Source organism: Ranitomeya imitator, chromosome 1 (genome assembly GCF_032444005.1).
Source record: "Ranitomeya imitator isolate aRanImi1 chromosome 1, aRanImi1.pri, whole genome shotgun sequence".
NCBI classification, from domain to species: domain Eukaryota; kingdom Metazoa; phylum Chordata; class Amphibia; order Anura; family Dendrobatidae; genus Ranitomeya; species Ranitomeya imitator.
In genome coordinates this window covers 495,718,982-495,736,365 of record NC_091282.1, presented here as the reverse complement: position 1 = coordinate 495,736,365, position 17,384 = coordinate 495,718,982, and the positions used below count along the sequence as shown (strand labels likewise).

The 17,384-nt window shown below is 42.8% G+C and overlaps 1 protein-coding gene across 1 annotated transcript in view; it reads right to left on the bottom strand.

Moving 5' to 3' along the window:
- Positions 1–2,698: 2,698 nt before the first annotated feature.
- Positions 2,699–17,384, bottom strand: part of LOC138676672 (perilipin-2-like) — a 76,587-nt gene continuing 61,901 nt past the window's right edge. Inside the window, exons 6-8 of the mRNA XM_069766193.1 lie at positions 12,368–12,490; positions 12,004–12,291; positions 2,699–4,004 (exon numbers count right to left, since the gene is read on the bottom strand). Coding sequence (XP_069622294.1) covers positions 3,897–4,004; positions 12,004–12,291; positions 12,368–12,490 — 519 coding nt within the window. The 3' untranslated portion in view covers positions 2,699–3,896. The remainder of the gene's footprint in view (positions 4,005–12,003; positions 12,292–12,367; positions 12,491–17,384) is intronic.

The window sequence follows — 17,384 nt, the reverse complement described above, 5'->3', positions numbered from 1 at the left end:
AAAGGAGCTTATTTCACCTAATGTGCTGCCAGACAAGAATTCTGTTAAAAGTAATGTCGGAAACAAACCATTCGTTTGCTTGCAATATAGCCCCCAATTTAATGCAATTAAACACATTATTTTTAAAGCTCTACCTATTTTGCAGGAGGACCCTATTCTCAGCCAGGTTTTACAAGGTGGGTGTAACATTGTTGCTAGGAGGGCACCCACATTGGGTAATATTTTATCGCCCAATACATTTGTTTCTCATAAAGGATCAGATACTTGGCTACAATGCAAAGGTAGTTACAAATGTAACGTTACCAATTGTTCAACATGTAAAAGAATGGTTACAACTAAAATTTTCAAAGATTGCAATAATGTTAATACGTTTACCATTCAGGATTTTATTAATTGTAACACGCGATATGTTATTTATAAATTAGATTGCATTGAGTGTAACAAATCATATGTCTGTTGCACAATTAGGAAATTGAAGAACCGGATTTCCGAACATTTGCATGATATTCTTCATATTGGTAATATTAACCGTAATATTTCGTCTGTAGCTAAACATTTTATAGATTACCATTCTAGGGATATTAGTTTTTTGAGGGTTACAGGTTTAGAAAGAAATCAAGAAACCGCTACGTGGTTGGGATCTGCATAGAACATTATTAACACGTGAGGCATTTTGGATCTTCAATCTGGGCACGAGATTTCCTAACGGTCTCAATAAGAGAAATGAATTGATGTACCATTATTGATTATTAATTCATGTGTGACATGTTTTTCATTTATTTAATTGTTTGTATACATTTGTCTTTTATGTTTTTTGTGTGAATTGTTATTAGTTTTGTTGATTGTGAGGACCTTTCCGACCATGTGATTTGCTTTTGTCATGCTATTGGTCCTCAGGTCTTTTTATACCAATTCACTATTTAGTAGATTAGCTTTGATAAAGACCGCTTGTCGGTCGAAACGCGTAGCCTGTTGTACATACTGTTATGGTGATGTCTCGGGAGCTGTTCATTTTTTAAATGATGTTATAGCAATAAAGCCTTTCGATTTTATCTGGAGAAGCTGGAACCTCTTTTTCTTTCCAAGTGTGTTTCATCACGTCTCATCAAGGACGGAGTCCCTTGCTTCCCCGTGGGATCGGTGAGCTGGCTTTTTCCTCGTTTTATCTACTTTCAAAATACATGGGTGATGTGTTTGGAGAAAGTTTATCTAACCAATAGAGGGGGGTGCCCAAATTAATTACTTTTACGTTCTGAATCCCGTTGGATTTTCAATATTAATACCATTACTCCCATGGGCCTCAATGAAGAGTTATTATTCACTGGCTTCCTGGGCTAGGGCTGCCCTTTCAATATCCCCATTTAGATTGATCTTTTGGACTGCTTTGGACTCATTCTTTTTCTTTGTCCTTTACATCTAGGCTCAATATGTTATCCAAGACGGATGTTCCTCTATTAGACTTTTTGGACTACCAGTGGAGTGGACCTTGGATTTACCATATGGCTCTTCGGAATTGGCCTTATACTGGGACTCTGACATTTTATCCGGACATGTGTTGCTAATCACTCTTTTCTTGTATCGTCTTTCAAACACACTTGGATCGTGGCATGAACTTATGGTTTACACATGCATGTTTTTCTTACATCTTGGTCGAACGGCCATCTTTGTGCATTGCAATGATTGTTGATATTATGCATTGACTTCCATTAGCATCCTGTTTACTCTAGAGTATATATGTTGGGGGTTTTGTGGAAAGGGTGCCTATGTATTTTAATTATGTTTTAATTTTTGTTTATGTACCAAATAAAGTTTGTATTTTCTCTTATAATTGTGTGGTGTAGTGTGCGGGCTTCATGGTAGTGCTTTCCTCTTGATTTTTCAAATTCTGCAAGGAAAACGCAGCAGATTCAAAAAAGGACTGTCAATTCTTTTTGCAGATCTGCTGTGTTTCTGCACCCATTCCATAATAGAAATCTGCAGGGGTAAAAAGAAAAAAAAAAAAGGGAAGAAATCTGCAACCTGTGCACATACCAAAAAAAGTGCAGATTCTGACCTGCATTTTGACAAGAAATTCAGAATCTGCACAGAAAATTTCAAAAGCAAATCTGCAACATGTGCACATAGCCTAAGGCCTCTTTCACACTTCAGTTGTTTGGCGTCAGTCTAAAACCGCCATTTTCCTCAAATAACGGATCCATCAATTTTTGACGGATCCGTTATTTTCCCATAGACTTGCATTAGCGACGGATTGTGACGGATGGTCGTCCGTTCCATCCGCCATGCGACGGATCCGTCGAAATTTGGTGGATGTTTTCTGAAACTAGACGGACATTGAGACGTTTGTCAACTCCGAAATGGCAGATCGCGACAGATCCGTCGCATCCGCCATTCCATAGAATGGCCGCCTATGGGCGACGGATCCACCGCAACTGGTTTTTCGGCGGATCCGTCGCCCCAATCCGTTTTTTCAATTGCGCATGCTCCAAAAAGTAGATACTTTTCCCAGACAACCCCCAACAGATCCGTCAAAAAAACGGATCCGTTAGAACCGTTTTCTCAACAATTGTGACGGATCCGTCAATCCGTCACTATGTCGTGACGCCAAACAACTGAAGTGTGAAAGAGGCCTTAGAGCACATATGACAAGATGTTTCCTAAACCCCACATTAGTTTTGTATCAAAATGATGACATTTGACATTTTGGTGTCAAGTTTCTTTATTATGCAGGGATAACCGATGAAGGGAAAGCACACAAGAACAAAACAGTCTCAGTTTTTTAGCATTGTGGTTACTCACCATTATGAAATAATGACTGGCAACATTCACATCAGTATTTAATCCAAAAATGCAGAAGTTGTAAATGTGGTTCTACTTTACCTTTTCTGTTAATCTCCTGGTTTGGGCTTATAAATACTGATTGTAGGAATTTAACTTAAGGCCACACTGACACTGCTTTGAGAGTTACTTACACTAAATTTTCTGCACCTACGATATTTATATTCGATTACCGTATTTTCTGGCGTATAAGACGACCCCCCAACTTTTCCAGTTAAAATATAAAATCTTAAGAGTCGGGGGTCTTCTATACCATGTGTCGTCTTATAGGGCCGGTGACTAATGTGCCTTTATGACACCTGGCGTATAAGACGACCCCCAACTTAAGAAGATTTTCAGGAGTTAAAAAGTCTTATACGCCAGAAAATATGGTACTTGTGATTGTAATGCCTTGTTACAACTTTTTAATAAAGCTACTTTCTTTTGATACCAGGATGTATTTGGAGAACAAATTGCAGGTTTTTACATGCATGTAATGCAATTTTAAAGGGGGAAAATAGAATTTAAAAAAAAAAATCCAAGAGAAATTGGGATGTTGTAGATTTCAAATAGTGCATGTCATTTTACACAGCTAAGAACAGCAGGCATGAGATCTCTCCAAATCCCATGCACTAACTATGCAGCACCAAGAACTCATTGAGGGCATACAGCTTTTAAAGGCAACATCTTAGCTGAGGTAGTGACAACTGCACACAATATATTTTAAAGCAAATTATGCATTATGGGCCATTTATTTAAAGGAAAAAAAAAACTGGCTTTTACAGGCCATTTTCCCAATCAACTTCAGTGAGTCAATCAGCTGAGGGAAGCTTACAGAAAGCTTTAACACAGCTTACAAGAGGCATAAAGGTTAAGCAGTCACCAACACAAAAACAAACATTTTATCCCAAAATACACACATTTAGAGGTCCAAAAGTGTACAAACTTTGAAAAACTTCAGCACCCATAAAAGGATTTGAGTTGTGAAGACACATCTAGGAACAGATACAGAGTTACTTTAACATGACGGCTTTCAGTGTTGCCAGGCTAATGACTTTACAAAGCAAGCGTATATTAAATTCTCAGTTGGCTGCATGGCTATTAGTATGGGAGAAATCTTGCATTTCCTCTTCAATGTCAAGGTTGTCATCAGTTTCTGAAGCAAAGTCATTGATACTGAAGTCAGGTACCTAGGTATAGAATTAAAAAAAAAAATCAAGGCGTTATCTTCTGGTTTGTGACAGATCTAGGTATATGACTTGCATACAATTAAAGGCTAATGCTCAGAAAACAGTAAGACTGCACAGAGTTGCTTGCGGAAATTTCTGCATCTTGGCAGAAAATGCAGTGGAAATTCTGCAAGTTTGTAAATCCATAGAGCTGAAGATATGAAGAAAAAAAAGTGATGTAATTTCCTTGTTCAACCTATTCAGCCAGATACCCTCATTAATATTAAATTAAGACACCTGGGTAGGAGCATTAACATAATTAACCCCTTTACCCCCCAAGGGTGGTTTGCACGTTATGGACCGGGCCAATTTTTACAATTCTGACCACTGTCCCTTTATGAGGTTATAACTCTGGAACGCTTCAACAGATCCCAGTGATTGACTGTTTTCTCGTGACATATTGTACTTTATGATAGTGGTAAAATTTCTTTGATATTACCTGCATTTATTTGTGGAAAAAAATAAAAAATAAAAAAAATAAAAATGGAAACTTGGCGAAAATTTCGCAATTTTCCAACTTTTAATTTTTATGCAATTAAATCACAGAGATATGTCACACAAAATACTTCATAATTAACATTTCCCACATGTCTACTTTACATCAGCACAATTTTGGAACCAAAATTTTTTTTTTTGTTAGGGAGTTAAGGGTTAAAAGTTGACCAGCAATTTCTCATTTTTACACCACCATTTTTTTTTTTTTTAGGGACCACATCTCATTTGAAGTCATTTTAACCCCTTTACCCCCAAGGGTGGTTTGCACGTCAATGACCGGGCCAATTTTTACAATTCTGACCACTGTCCCTTTATGAGGTTATAACTCCGAAACGCTTCAACGGATCTTAGCGATTCTGAGATTGTTTTCTTGTAACATATTGTACTTCATGATAGTGCTAAAATTTCTTCGATATAACTTGCGTTTATTTGTGAAAAAACGGAAATTTGGCGAAGATTTAGAAAATTTCACAATTTTCCAACTTTGAATTTTTATTCTGTTAAACCAGAGAGTTATGTGACACAATATAGTTAATAAATAACATTTCCCACATGTCTACTTTACATCAGCACAATTTTTGAAACAAATTTTTTTTTTTTCAAGGAAGTTATAGGGGTTTAAATTTGACCAGCAATTTCTCATTTTCACAACAAAATTTACAAAACCATTTTTTTTTAGGGACCACCTCACATTTGAAGTCATTTTGAGGGGTCTATATGGCAGAAAATACCCAAAAGCGACACCATTCTAAAAACTGCACCCCTCAAGGTGCTCAAAACCACATTCAAGAAGTTTATTAACCCTTCAGGCGATTCACAGCAGCAGAAGCAACATGGAAGGAAAAAATTAACATTTTACTTTTTAGTCACAAAAATGATCTTTCAGCAATAATCTTTTTAATTTCCCAAGGGTAAAAAGAAAATGGACCTCAAAAGTTGTTGTCCAATTTATGCTGAGTATGCTGATACCCCACATGTGAGGGGAAACCACTTTTTGGGCGCATGGCAGGGCTCAGAAGGAAAGGAGCGCCGTTTGACTTTTTCAAGCTAAATTTGGCTGGAATTGAGATCGGACGCCATGTTGCGTTTGGCAAGCCCTTGATGTGCCTAAACAGTGGAAACCCCCCACAAGTGACCCCATTTTGGAAACTAGACCCCCTAAGGAACTTATATAGATGTGTCATGAGCACTTTTATCCCCCAAGTGCTTCACGAAAGTTTATAACGCCCGGGCGTGAAAAAAAAATTCCTATTTTTTTTCCACAAACATGATCGTTTAGTCCCCAATTTTTTATTTTCTCAAGGGTAAAAGGAGAAATTGGACCCCAAAAGTTGTTGTCCAATTTGTCCTGAGTATGCTGATACCCCATATGTGGGGGGAACCACTGTTTGGGCGCATGGCAGGGCTCAGAAGGAGAGGAGCGCCGTTTGACTTTTTCAAGCTAAATTTGGCTGGAATTGAGATCAGACGCCATGTCGCGTTTGGAGAGCCCATGATGCGCCTAAACAGTGGAAACCCCCCCACAAGTGACCCCATTTTGGAAACTAGACCCTCTAAGGAACTTATCTAGTTGCGTGGTGAGAATTTTGAACCCCCACGTGCTTCACTAAAGTTTATAATGCCCAGGCGTGAAAATAAAAAATCCTATTTTTTCCTACAAAAATGATATTTTAGTCCCCAATTTTTAATTTTCCCAAGGGTACCAGGAGAAATTGGACCCCAAAAGTTGTTGTCCAATTTGTCCTGAGTACGCTGATACCCCATATGTGGGGAGGAACTACTGTTTGGGCACACGTTGGGGCTCGAAAGGGAAGTAGTGACGTTTTGGAATGCAGACTTTGATGGAATGTTCTGCTGGCATCATGTTCCATTTGCAGAGCCCCTGATGTGCCTAAGCAGTAAAAAAAACCCACAAGTGACATCATTTTGGAACCTAGACCCCCCCCCCCCCCCCCCCAAGGAACTTATCTAGATGTGCCCCCTTTTTGGAACTAATGTACGCTTTCTTGTAAAGTAAATTAGTAGTGCATGGAGGTGTGGTACAATCTGAAGCAATCCTTCATACACAGGCCAGGTTTTTCGGGGCAGGTGTCGCATTGATAAATGGTGTCCTTGCGTATTCCCCTTTTGTAAACTTTTTTGCGGCTTACCTTTTCTGCCGGTTGGCGGGACCACCCCCGGAAAATGCTGGCCTGGTACGATACGAGCACCTTCAGTTCCGGAAGTACTGGGGCCCTCTCCTTCCGGAGTACCAAATATCAGGGCCTTAACCACTACCTCCTGGAACTGAAGGTACGACGTATCGGTGTGGCGTGCACATCGTAACAGCAGGAAAGCGTTGAGCATTGCCATTTGTACGATGTGGACGGCCATCTTTTTGTACCACACCTTGGCCTTTCTCAGAGCACTGTATGGTTGGAGGAGTTGATCAGAGAGATCAACCCCCCCCCCCCATGCTTTTGTTGTAGCCCAGTACACAGTCCGGTTTGCAGACCTGTGTAGAGGTACCCCATACAGTGCTGAGGGCTCTGCCATCACCATGTATGGTGATCAAGAGAAGGACATCCCTCTTGTCCTTGACCACCAGCAGGTGGTCGCTACATTGGGCCTTGCGCTCACCTTTTCTGAGCATCTGCCGAAGTAGCGTCTTTGGGAGGCCTCTCTGATTTTTGCGCACAGTACCGCAGGCTGCGGTACCTCGCGCAGAGAGGGATTTGTAGAGTGGGATGCTGGTATAAAAGTTATCAGTATAGAGGTGATAACCTTTATCCAGCAGTGGGTGCACCAAATCCCACATGATCTTCCCACTCACTCCCAGGACAGGAGGACACTCAGGGGGTTCAATCCTGCTGTCCTTCCCTTCATACACTCTAAACCTGTGGATGTACCCTGAGGCACTCACACGGCTTGTAGAGTTTGATTCCGTACCTGGCCCTTTTGTTGGGCAGGTATTGACGGAATCCGAGCCGCCCCTTAAAATGGACCAAGGACTCATCTACGCAGATGTCCCTTTTGGGCACGTACACTTCAGAAAACTTTTTGTTGAAGTGTTCGATGACCGGCCGAACTTTGAACAGACGGTCAAAGTTGGGGTCATCTCGTGCGGAACACTGTGCATTATCGAAATAATGCAGGAATTTATGGATGGCCTCAAAACGTCTCCGAACCATGGCCATTCGGAATACTGGAGTGTTATATAAAACATCTACACTCCAATATTGCCGCATTTCTGGCTTCTTCACGATCCCCATGTGGAGGACCAGGCCCCAAAACTGCATCATTTCAACTGCGTCTACAGGAGACCAGTTGGAAAATGATGTACCGGGGTTTTGCTCCAAAAATTGACGAGCATACAAATTAGTTTGCTCCACCATGAGGTTAATAAAATCCTCAGAGAAAAAGACTTTGAAAAAGTCTGTTTCTGTGAGGCCCGTGGTGTCAAACTTGATTCCTGATTCTGCCACAAAATCAGGAATCAGTGGCTCGTAGTTTTCGGGGGGCAAGGTCCATGTGGGTTCCGCAGTGGGGAGCGCTGGTTCAGGAGTGGTGGGGGCTGCCTCATGTTCTGTCCTGGGGCGTCTGCGTGGTGGTGGAGGTGGAGGTGGAGGAGGAGGAAGAGGAGGAAGAATCAGAAAAGTAAAGAAAAGTGGGATCCTCTCCCTCGCTATCAGTGTCGGAGGCAAGGAAAGCATATGCCTCCTCCAATGAATAGCGCTGTTGGGACGAACGGGACGAGCGGGACATTTGTGTGAATATGGTGATTGGGTGCACTTTGATAACTGTATGTGTATGTGTGGGGGGATAGTGATTTGTGCAAACTTATCTGAAAAGAAAATGCTAAAAGGAGAAGAAAAACCTGTAAAAAAAAAAAAAAAGGCAGGCACAAACTCTGATAAGAGAACTGCGTCACTTATCAAAGTTTGGCGGCTGCGGGATGTGTGTACGGAGGTTGCGCAAAAAGGCTGAGGGGAAAAAAGCGAGCGCGAGAGTTGATCGGTGAACTGCATCACCAATCAACGCTCGGCGGCTGTTAAATGGACGCACGGAAGGAGGTGCAAAGGGGGGTAAAAAGAGGGGGAAGGGAGATGGGGGTGGAAGTGGGGATTGGGCAGGGATCAGTGATCAAAACGTACGGTTGTAGTCAGGTGGCGCAAAAGGGGGGGTAAAAAAAAAAAAAAAAAGGAAAACGGCAGGCACAAACTCTGATAAGTGAACTGCGTCACTTATCAAACTTTGGCGGCTGCGGGATGTGTGTACGGAGTTGGCGCAACGGGGGTGAGGGAAAAAAAGCGAGCGCGAGCGTTGATCGGTGAACTGCGTCACCAATCAACGCTCGGCGGCTACTAAATGTGCGCACGGAGGCGGCACAAATGGGGGTGGAGGGGGTAAGAAGAGGGGGAAGGGGGGATTGGGGTGGATGAACGGGGATTGGGGTGGATGAACGGGGATTGGGCAGGGATCAGGGATAAAACTTACGTTTAGTTGTCTTCTTTAGCAGGGATTGTGGTGCTACAGGCTGCTGTGGCACCACAATACCCAGCACAGAAGGTAGATCCAGCAGAGAGATCAAGCCAGGAGATCCAGCAGTATGACCGCTCTGTAGGAATCCTCAGCTAGAGTGAGGACCCCTGCAGAGCGGTCATACACAGGTCAGGCAGGTGACACAGGTGACAGACAGGTCACAGAGCGGTCATGCTGCTGCTGTGACCTGTCATTGGTGGGATCGACCATAACATCGATCCCACCAATCAGAGCTTTCCTGGTGACCTGGCTGTGACCTGCCTAGGATCGGATCTGTTCGCGCCATCCTAGGCAGGTCACAGCCAGGTCACCTGCAAGGCACAGAGCGGTCACAGCGTGATCGCCGCTGCGCCCTGTGATTGGCGCGATCGACGATGACATCGATCGCGCCAATCGGCTCCTGCAGGCCCTGCTGGGCCTGCACTGTGTCCTATCCTATCCTAGGATCGGTGCTATTAGAGCACCGATCCACGCAGGTTCCGGCAGGGCACAGCGTGGTAATACCGCGCGGTGCCCTGCGATTGGCGCGATCGGCGATCGCGCCAATCCGGGGTGTTCTTGCCGGTGCCTGGCATTGCCAGGCACCGGTCCTAGGATCGAGTACATCGGTACTCGATCCTAGCCTGTGACCTCATTGTTTCAGCCGCTCCGATTGGCGGTGATTGGCTGTTCAGAATTGAACAGCCAATCACAGCGATCGAGAGGGCGGGTGGGCGGCGACAATGCCCTGGATGCCGAGGCCATCTCCCCCCAGGTAAGATGGCGTCGGAATTTTAATGCGATCACCGCGACTTAAGTCGCGGTATCGCATTAAAGGGCATGACGTACTATCCCGTCAAGGGTCAGATAGGCCCAGGGCACCTCGACGGGATAGTACGTCCAAGGTCACAGAGGGGTTAAGGGGTCTATAGGATAGAAAATACCCATGTGTGACACCATTCTAAAAACTGCACCCCTCAAGGTGCTCAAAACCACATTCAAGAAGTTTATTAACCCTTCTGGTGCTTCACAGGAATTTTTGGAATGTTTAAATAAAAATGAACATTTAACTTTTTTTCACAAAAAATTTACTTCAGCTCCAATTTGTTTTCTTTTACCAAGGGTAACAGGACAAATTGTACAACAACTTTTGGGGTCCATTTTCTCCTGAGTATGCCGATAACCCATATGTGGGGGTAAACCACTGTTTGGGCACACGGGAGAGCTCGGAAGGGAAGGAGCGCCGTTTGACTTTTCAATGCAAAATTGACTGGAATTGGGATGGGACGCCATGTTGCGTTTGGAGAGCCACTGATGTGCCTAAACATTGAAACCCCCCACAAGTGACACCATTTTGGAAAGTAGACCCCCAAGGAACTTCTCTAGAGGTGTGGTGAGCACTTTGACCCACCAAGTGCTTCACAGAAGTTTATAATGCAGAACCGTAAAAATAAAACAAAACATTTTTCCCACAAATTTTTTAGCCCCCAGTTTTGTATTTTTCCAAGGGTAACAGGACAAATTGGACAACTTTGGGGTCCAATTTCTCCTGAGTGCGCTGATACCCCATATGTGGTGGGAACCACCATTTGGGCGCATGGGAGGGCTCGGAAGGGAAGGAGCGCCATTTGGAATGCAGACTTAGATGGAATGGTCTGCAGGCATCACGTTGCGTTTGAAACTCCCCACAAGTGACCCCATATTGGAAACTAGACCCCCCAAGGAACTCATCTAGATGTGTTGTGAGAACTTTGAACCCCCAAGTGTTTCACTACAGTTTATAACGCAGAGCCGTGAAAATAAAAATTTCTTTTTTTCCCACAAAAATTATTTTTTAGCCCCCAGTTTTGTATTTTCCCAAGGGTAACAGGAGAAATTGGACCCCAAAAGTTGTTGTCCTATTTGTCCCGAGTACACTGATACCCCATTTGTTGGGGTAAACCCCTGTTTGGGTGCACGGGAGAGCTCAGTTTTACTTTTTCAACGCAGAATTGGCTGGAATTGAGATCGGACACCATGTTGCGTTTGGAGGGCCCTGATGTGCCTTAACAGTGAAAACCCCCCAATTATAACTGAAACCCTAATCCAAACGGTAACCCTAACCACACCTCTAACCCAGACACACCCCTAACCCTAATCCCAACCGTAAATGTAATCCAAACCCTAACCCTAGCGGGAAAATGGAAATGCATTTAAAATTTTTTAATTTTTCCCCAACTAAGGCGGTGATAAAGGGGGTTTGATTAGCAGGTTTAGCGGATTTTTATGATTGGCAGCTGTCACACAGACGCTTTTTATTGCAAAAAATATTTTTTGCGTTACCGCATTTTGAAAGCTATAATTTTTCCATATTTGAGTCCACAGAGTCATGTGAGGTCTTGTTTTTTGTGGGACGAGTTTGCATTTTTATTGGTAACATTTTCGGGCACGTGACATTTTTTGATCACTTTTTATTCCGATTTTTGTGAGGCAGAATGACCAAAAAAAACAGCTATTCATGAATATCTTTTGAGAGAGAGATAGACACACACACACTCTTCTGACATCACTTCCCTTTGACGAATTGCAGCAAGTCTGCAAACCTTATTCCACAATTAATCCAAATCCGCAACAGTTAATCAATGACATTCCTGAAATAGATTTGTTTTTGGAGCATTTCTGCATGGAAAAAATGCAATTGCATTTTGGCAATTCAGATCTAGCAAGTGTAAGTAAAAGCCAAATGTTGCAGTTGGTGGTAGTTCATACAAATTGATTTGACAGACATACCACATTTTAATACAAGACTGCCCCCCCCCCCCAAAAAAAAAAAAAAAAAGCCTGTACATAGTGGGATTTACATCTGTGCCTTTGTTAATGGGTGGAAAAAGTGAGTTGGAAGCTTTAAGTGCTTTTCATGGATGGGTACTCAAACTCCTTGCTCCCCATGTTGGCTACAGGACAGTTTTGGATAAAAAGGACCTACCAGCCAATTTAGTGGAGTATTATTTATGAAGTAGTCCAGCACATCATCCATACTATCCTTTATTTTTGTGAACTGGTCCTTTGTGGTGGTTAAAAAGCTGTCAGACATTTCTTTGAAGGAAGAGGCAGAGTGGAAGTTTTGGTAGACATCTGCAGCCAAGGCACCAACACCATGAACCTTGTTCTGAATGTTCTGTGGAAGACCTTGAATGCTGGAGACCAGAGACAAGCATGTAGTCTGTAGGTGATGAGTGAGATTTCGGGCAATAGTCAGGGTGCGGGTTTCAATCTGTAAATGAGAAGTTGACATGTTGTCTTTTTAGTGTCCAGATGATGCCTAGCATAAGCTTTGAGAGAATAGTTACCTCTGCACCCTCAGTGTCCCCACCAGCATCTTTTCTCCACTCCACCCACTTGGTATATATCTTGTCCTGTGCATCATGGATCTTCTGATTAGCATCATTCATGTTCTTTCTTGCATATTCAATCTAAAAAAAGTTATACATTTTACAGGAAACTGGTTGCATATGAGAGGCGTTATTCTACACACACCACATCAGGTGTTAATCATTTACCTCAATATGAAATTAGTGCTAAAACAGTCACATGATATTAAAAGTAATCGGCCTCCATGATGAACTTAAGCCAAAGCACCAGATGTGAAATTTAGGGCACCCAAAATAAAAGTGTCTAACTGAGACCTTAAGGGTATGTGCACACGTTCAGGATTTTTTTGCTATAAAAGAAAAAAGCGCATAAAAATGCATACATATGCATCCTATTATTTAGAATGCATTCCGCAATTGGTGCACATGAGTTTTCCATGGGAAAAAAACAAACAAAAAAAAAAAAAGCAGCATGCTCATTTTGCGGATTTTTTGCGTTTTTCCCGCTATCTAGTGCATTGGGAACCTCCAGAAAAAAAAAACACATGCGGATTTCTGGCAGAAATGTCTTGTTTTTTGTCAAGAAATTTCTGCAAGAAATCCTGAACGTGTGCACATACCCTTAGAGTTACTTCCTACTTCACATCCCCCCATTTTATTAATTGTCCAGTATTAGAGACATTGTAGCTTTAATTCAAGTACTTTAGTACACCTCGGTTGATGGGTTGTGTGTGACCTTGTGGAACTTTTCAATTACAGGAATACAACCTGTAGAAAGTATCAGCTAGACAGCTTTTTTTTTACATGCGAATTGAATATAGATTTACAGATTTGGACAGTAGCATTTAAAGGGACCTTGTCAGCAGGATTGTGTCAGGTTGGAGCAGTTATACTTATTAAAATGATACCTTGGTTGATTAAATCCGTCGTGTCTATATGTATATAATTTACTAGATGGTGGCCCGATTCTATCGCATCGGGTATTCTAGAATATGCATGTCCATGTAGTATATTGCCCAGCCACGCAGTATATTGCCCAGTAACGTAGTATATTGCACAGCGGCACGTAGAATATTGGCCAGCTACGTAGTATATTGCCCAGTAACGTAGTATACAGCACAGAGGCATGTAGAATATTGCCCAGCCAGGTTTGTTACAGGTGAAAAAATAAATAAACATACTCACCTTTCCGAGGGAGCCCTTGTAGTCCATGGCAGGTTCCGGTCCCAGGGTTGGTATTAGCGCAGGACGTGTGATGACATCGCGGTCACATGACCGTGACGTCATGGCAGGTCTTTGTAGCGCAGGCACGCAGGGCCTGTGGTGACGTCGCAGTCACATGACTGACGTAATGGCAGGTCCTTGTCGCACAGGGCCTGTGGTGACGTCGCAGTCACATGACTGACGTAATGGCAGGTCCTTGTCGCACAGGGCCTGTGATGACGTCGCGGTTACATGACCGTGACATGGCAGGTCCTTCAGCCACCGGAACCTGCAACGGAAGATGGCAGCCGGTGCGAGCTGCAACGGAGGGAGAGTATAGCAGGTTTTTTTTTTTTATTATTATTTTTAACATTACATTTTTTACTATTGATGCCGCATAGGCAGCGTCAATAGTAAAAAGTTGGGGACACAGGGTTAATAGCGGCGGTAACGGAGTGCGTTACCCGCGGCATAACGCGGTCTGTTACCGCCGGCATTAACCCTGTGTTAGCGGTGACCAGAGGGGAGTACGCGGGCGACAGGCACCGACTGCGGGGAGTAAGGAGCGGCCATTTTCTTCCAGACTGTGCCCGTCGGGGGCAGAGGCCCCTGGCCATGTGCTATGTTGGCTACGCTACATTGATGATATTTTGTTTTTGTGGCGGGGGACGGTGTGGCAATTGGATGAGTTCATGGCTATGTTAAATTATAACAACTATAATATCAAGTTGACATATAGACAATGCAATTAAAATGGATTTTTTAGACATCAGTCTGGAGGTGGATGCTACTTCCACTATCCAGACTGATGTCTTTTGCAAAGAAACATCAGTTAATGCACTAATACACGCTACAACTGCACATAGCCATTCCACTGTCAGGGCCGTCCCGGTTGGACAGTTCCTCAGGGTGAGGCGGATTTATTTATTCTTTTGGTTTTTTCTCTTCTCTCCTTTCCTTTTCCCCTGCGTTCCCTATTTTTTAATTTCACTTAAGTTTGATTTTAATACGTTTTATGTTTATGTCATTTAGGCCTGATTCTCATGAGCTCATCCGGGGTCTACGTCCCTCATCCTTTTTTGCTTCCTTTATTTTGGAGATAAATATTAAAAGCAGACAGTGGCTGGAAGTGGAGTGAAAGATATCGCTTAGAAGAAATACATGACTCACCATACAGCATCATCGGATTGGCCGCTGCGGATTCACAGCAGTGTTCCATCAGGTTTACAGTGCCAAGTAAACCTATGGAAAACCAAATCCGTTGTGCCCATGGTGCGGAAAATACCGTGCGGAAACGCTGCGTTGTATTTTTCGCAGCATGTCAATTCTTTGTGCGGATTCCGCAGCGTTTTACACCTGTTCCTCAATGGGAATCCGCAAGTGAAATCCGCACAAAAAACACTGGAAATCCGCGGTAAATCTGCAGGTAAAACGCAGTGCCTTTTACCCACGGATTTATCAAAAATGGTGCTGAAAAATCTAACGAATCCGCAACGTGGGCACATAGCCTTAGGGTTAGGGTTGGAATTAGGGTTATGGCTACAGTTGGGATTAGGGTTAGGGGTGTGTTGTAGTTAGTGTTGGAGGTAGAATTGAGGGGTTTCCACTGTTTAGGCACATCAGGGGTCTCCAAACGCAACATGGCGCCACCATTGATTCCAGCCAATCTTGTATTCAAAAAGTCAAATGGTGCTCCCTCACTTCCGAGCCCCGACGTGCGCCCAAACAGTGATTCACCCCCACATATGAGGTATCGGCGTACTCGGGGAAAAATTGCCCAACAAATTTTAGGATTCATTTTATCCTATTGCCCATGTGAAAATGAAAAAATTGAGGCGAAGAGAAATTTTGTGGGGGGGGGGGGGGGAGGAAAAAAAAAAAAAAAAAAAAGTACTTTTTCATTTTTACGGATCAATTTGTGAAGCACCTGAGGGTTTAAAGTGCTCACTATGCATCTAGATAAGTTCCTTGGGGCGTCTAGTTTCCAAAATGGGGTCACTTGTGGGGGAGCTCCAATTTTTAGGTACACGGGGGCTCTCCAAACGCGACATTGTGTCCGCTAAAGAGTGGAGCCAATTTTTCATTCAAAAAGTCAAATGGCGCTCCTTCCTTCCAAGCCCTGCCGTGCGCCCAAACAGTGGTTTACCCCTACATATGAGGTATCAGCGTACTCAGAACAAATTGGACAACAACTTACGTGGTTCAGTTTCTCCTTTTACCATTGGGAAAATAAAAAACAATTGTTGCTAAAAATCATTTTTGTGACTAAAAAGTTAAATGTTCATTTTTTCCTTCCATGTTGCTTCTGCTGCTGTGAAGCACCTGAAGGGTTAATAAACTTCTTGAATGTGGTTTTGTGCACCTTGAGGGGTGCAGTTTTTAGAATGGTGTCACTTTTGGGTATTTTCAGCCATATAGACCCCTCAAAATGACTTCAAATGTGAGGTGGTCCCTAAAAAAAAAAAAAACGGTTTTGTAAATTTCGTTGTAAAAATGAGAAATTGCTGGTCAAATTTTAACCCTTATAACTTCCTAGCAAAAAAAAAAAAAAAATTTGTTTCCAAAATTGTGCTGATGTAAAGTAGACATGTCGGAAATGTTATTTATTAACTATTTTGTGTCACATAACTCTGGTTTAACAGAATAAAAATTCAAAATGAAAATTGCAAAATTTTCGCCAAATTTCCGTTTTTAATCACAAATAAACACAAAATTTATTGACCTAAATTTACCACTAACATGAAGCCCAATATGTCACAAAAGAACATTCTCAGAACTGCTAGGATCTGTTGAAGCGTTCCTGAGTTATTACCTCATAAAGGGACACTGGTCAGAATTGCAAACAACGGCCAGGTCATTAAGGTCAAAATAGGCTGGGTCATGAAGGGGTTAACCAAATCATATTACAGCATATGACATAGTATACTAAGGGGGGTGGGGGGGGGGGGAATAATGGTGCCGTCAGGATGGACTCCTGGAAACAGAATTATCGGTAGGTATAATACCCATTTTCCAGGACGTCCCCCTGACCGCACTCTGGAGAATACCAAAGAAAACTCTTTTAGGGTGGGACAACTGCTTGGAGAATCTGTCTCCCTAATGACGTTTGCTGGGCAGCTAATACGTCAAATTTGTAATGTTTGCAAAATGTATTCACCCTGGCCCAAGTTGCGGCCTTACATATTTGTTCTAAGGACGCCCCTGCTCGTTCAGCCCATGATGCTGAAATGGCCCTAGTAGAATGAGCTTTAATTCCTGCAGGACAATCTACCCCTTCTGATGAGTAGGCTTTAGCAATTACCGTTGTGATCCATCTAGCTATAGAGGTTTTGGAAGCTTTTTCCCCTATTTTTCCCCCAAAAAAGGATAAATAGGTTAGGATCTTTTCTCCATGTACTAGTGGCCTCTAAATAGTCTAACACTGCTTGTCTGACATCAAGAGAATGTAACGATTGCGCTTTTGCATTAGAGGGGTTTTTGCAAAAGGAGGGTAAAATTATCTACTGGTTTTGATTTTGTACTGAAGCTATTTTAGGGATAAATGATGGATCCAATTTTAAAATTATATGGTCATCACTAATCTGAAGGTATGGATCCCTAATAGACAGGGCTTGAATTTCTCCCACTCTTAACCGTTGTAATCGCTACCAGAAAGGCTGTTTTCCCATGTACGAACCGAGATGGGCATGTCTTCCTCAAGGGTATAAGGGTTTTTACATAGAGCCCTGAGGACTAGGTTTAAGTCCCAAGTGGGAGTCAATTGTCTAAAAGTGGGACACAATCTCTGGATGGC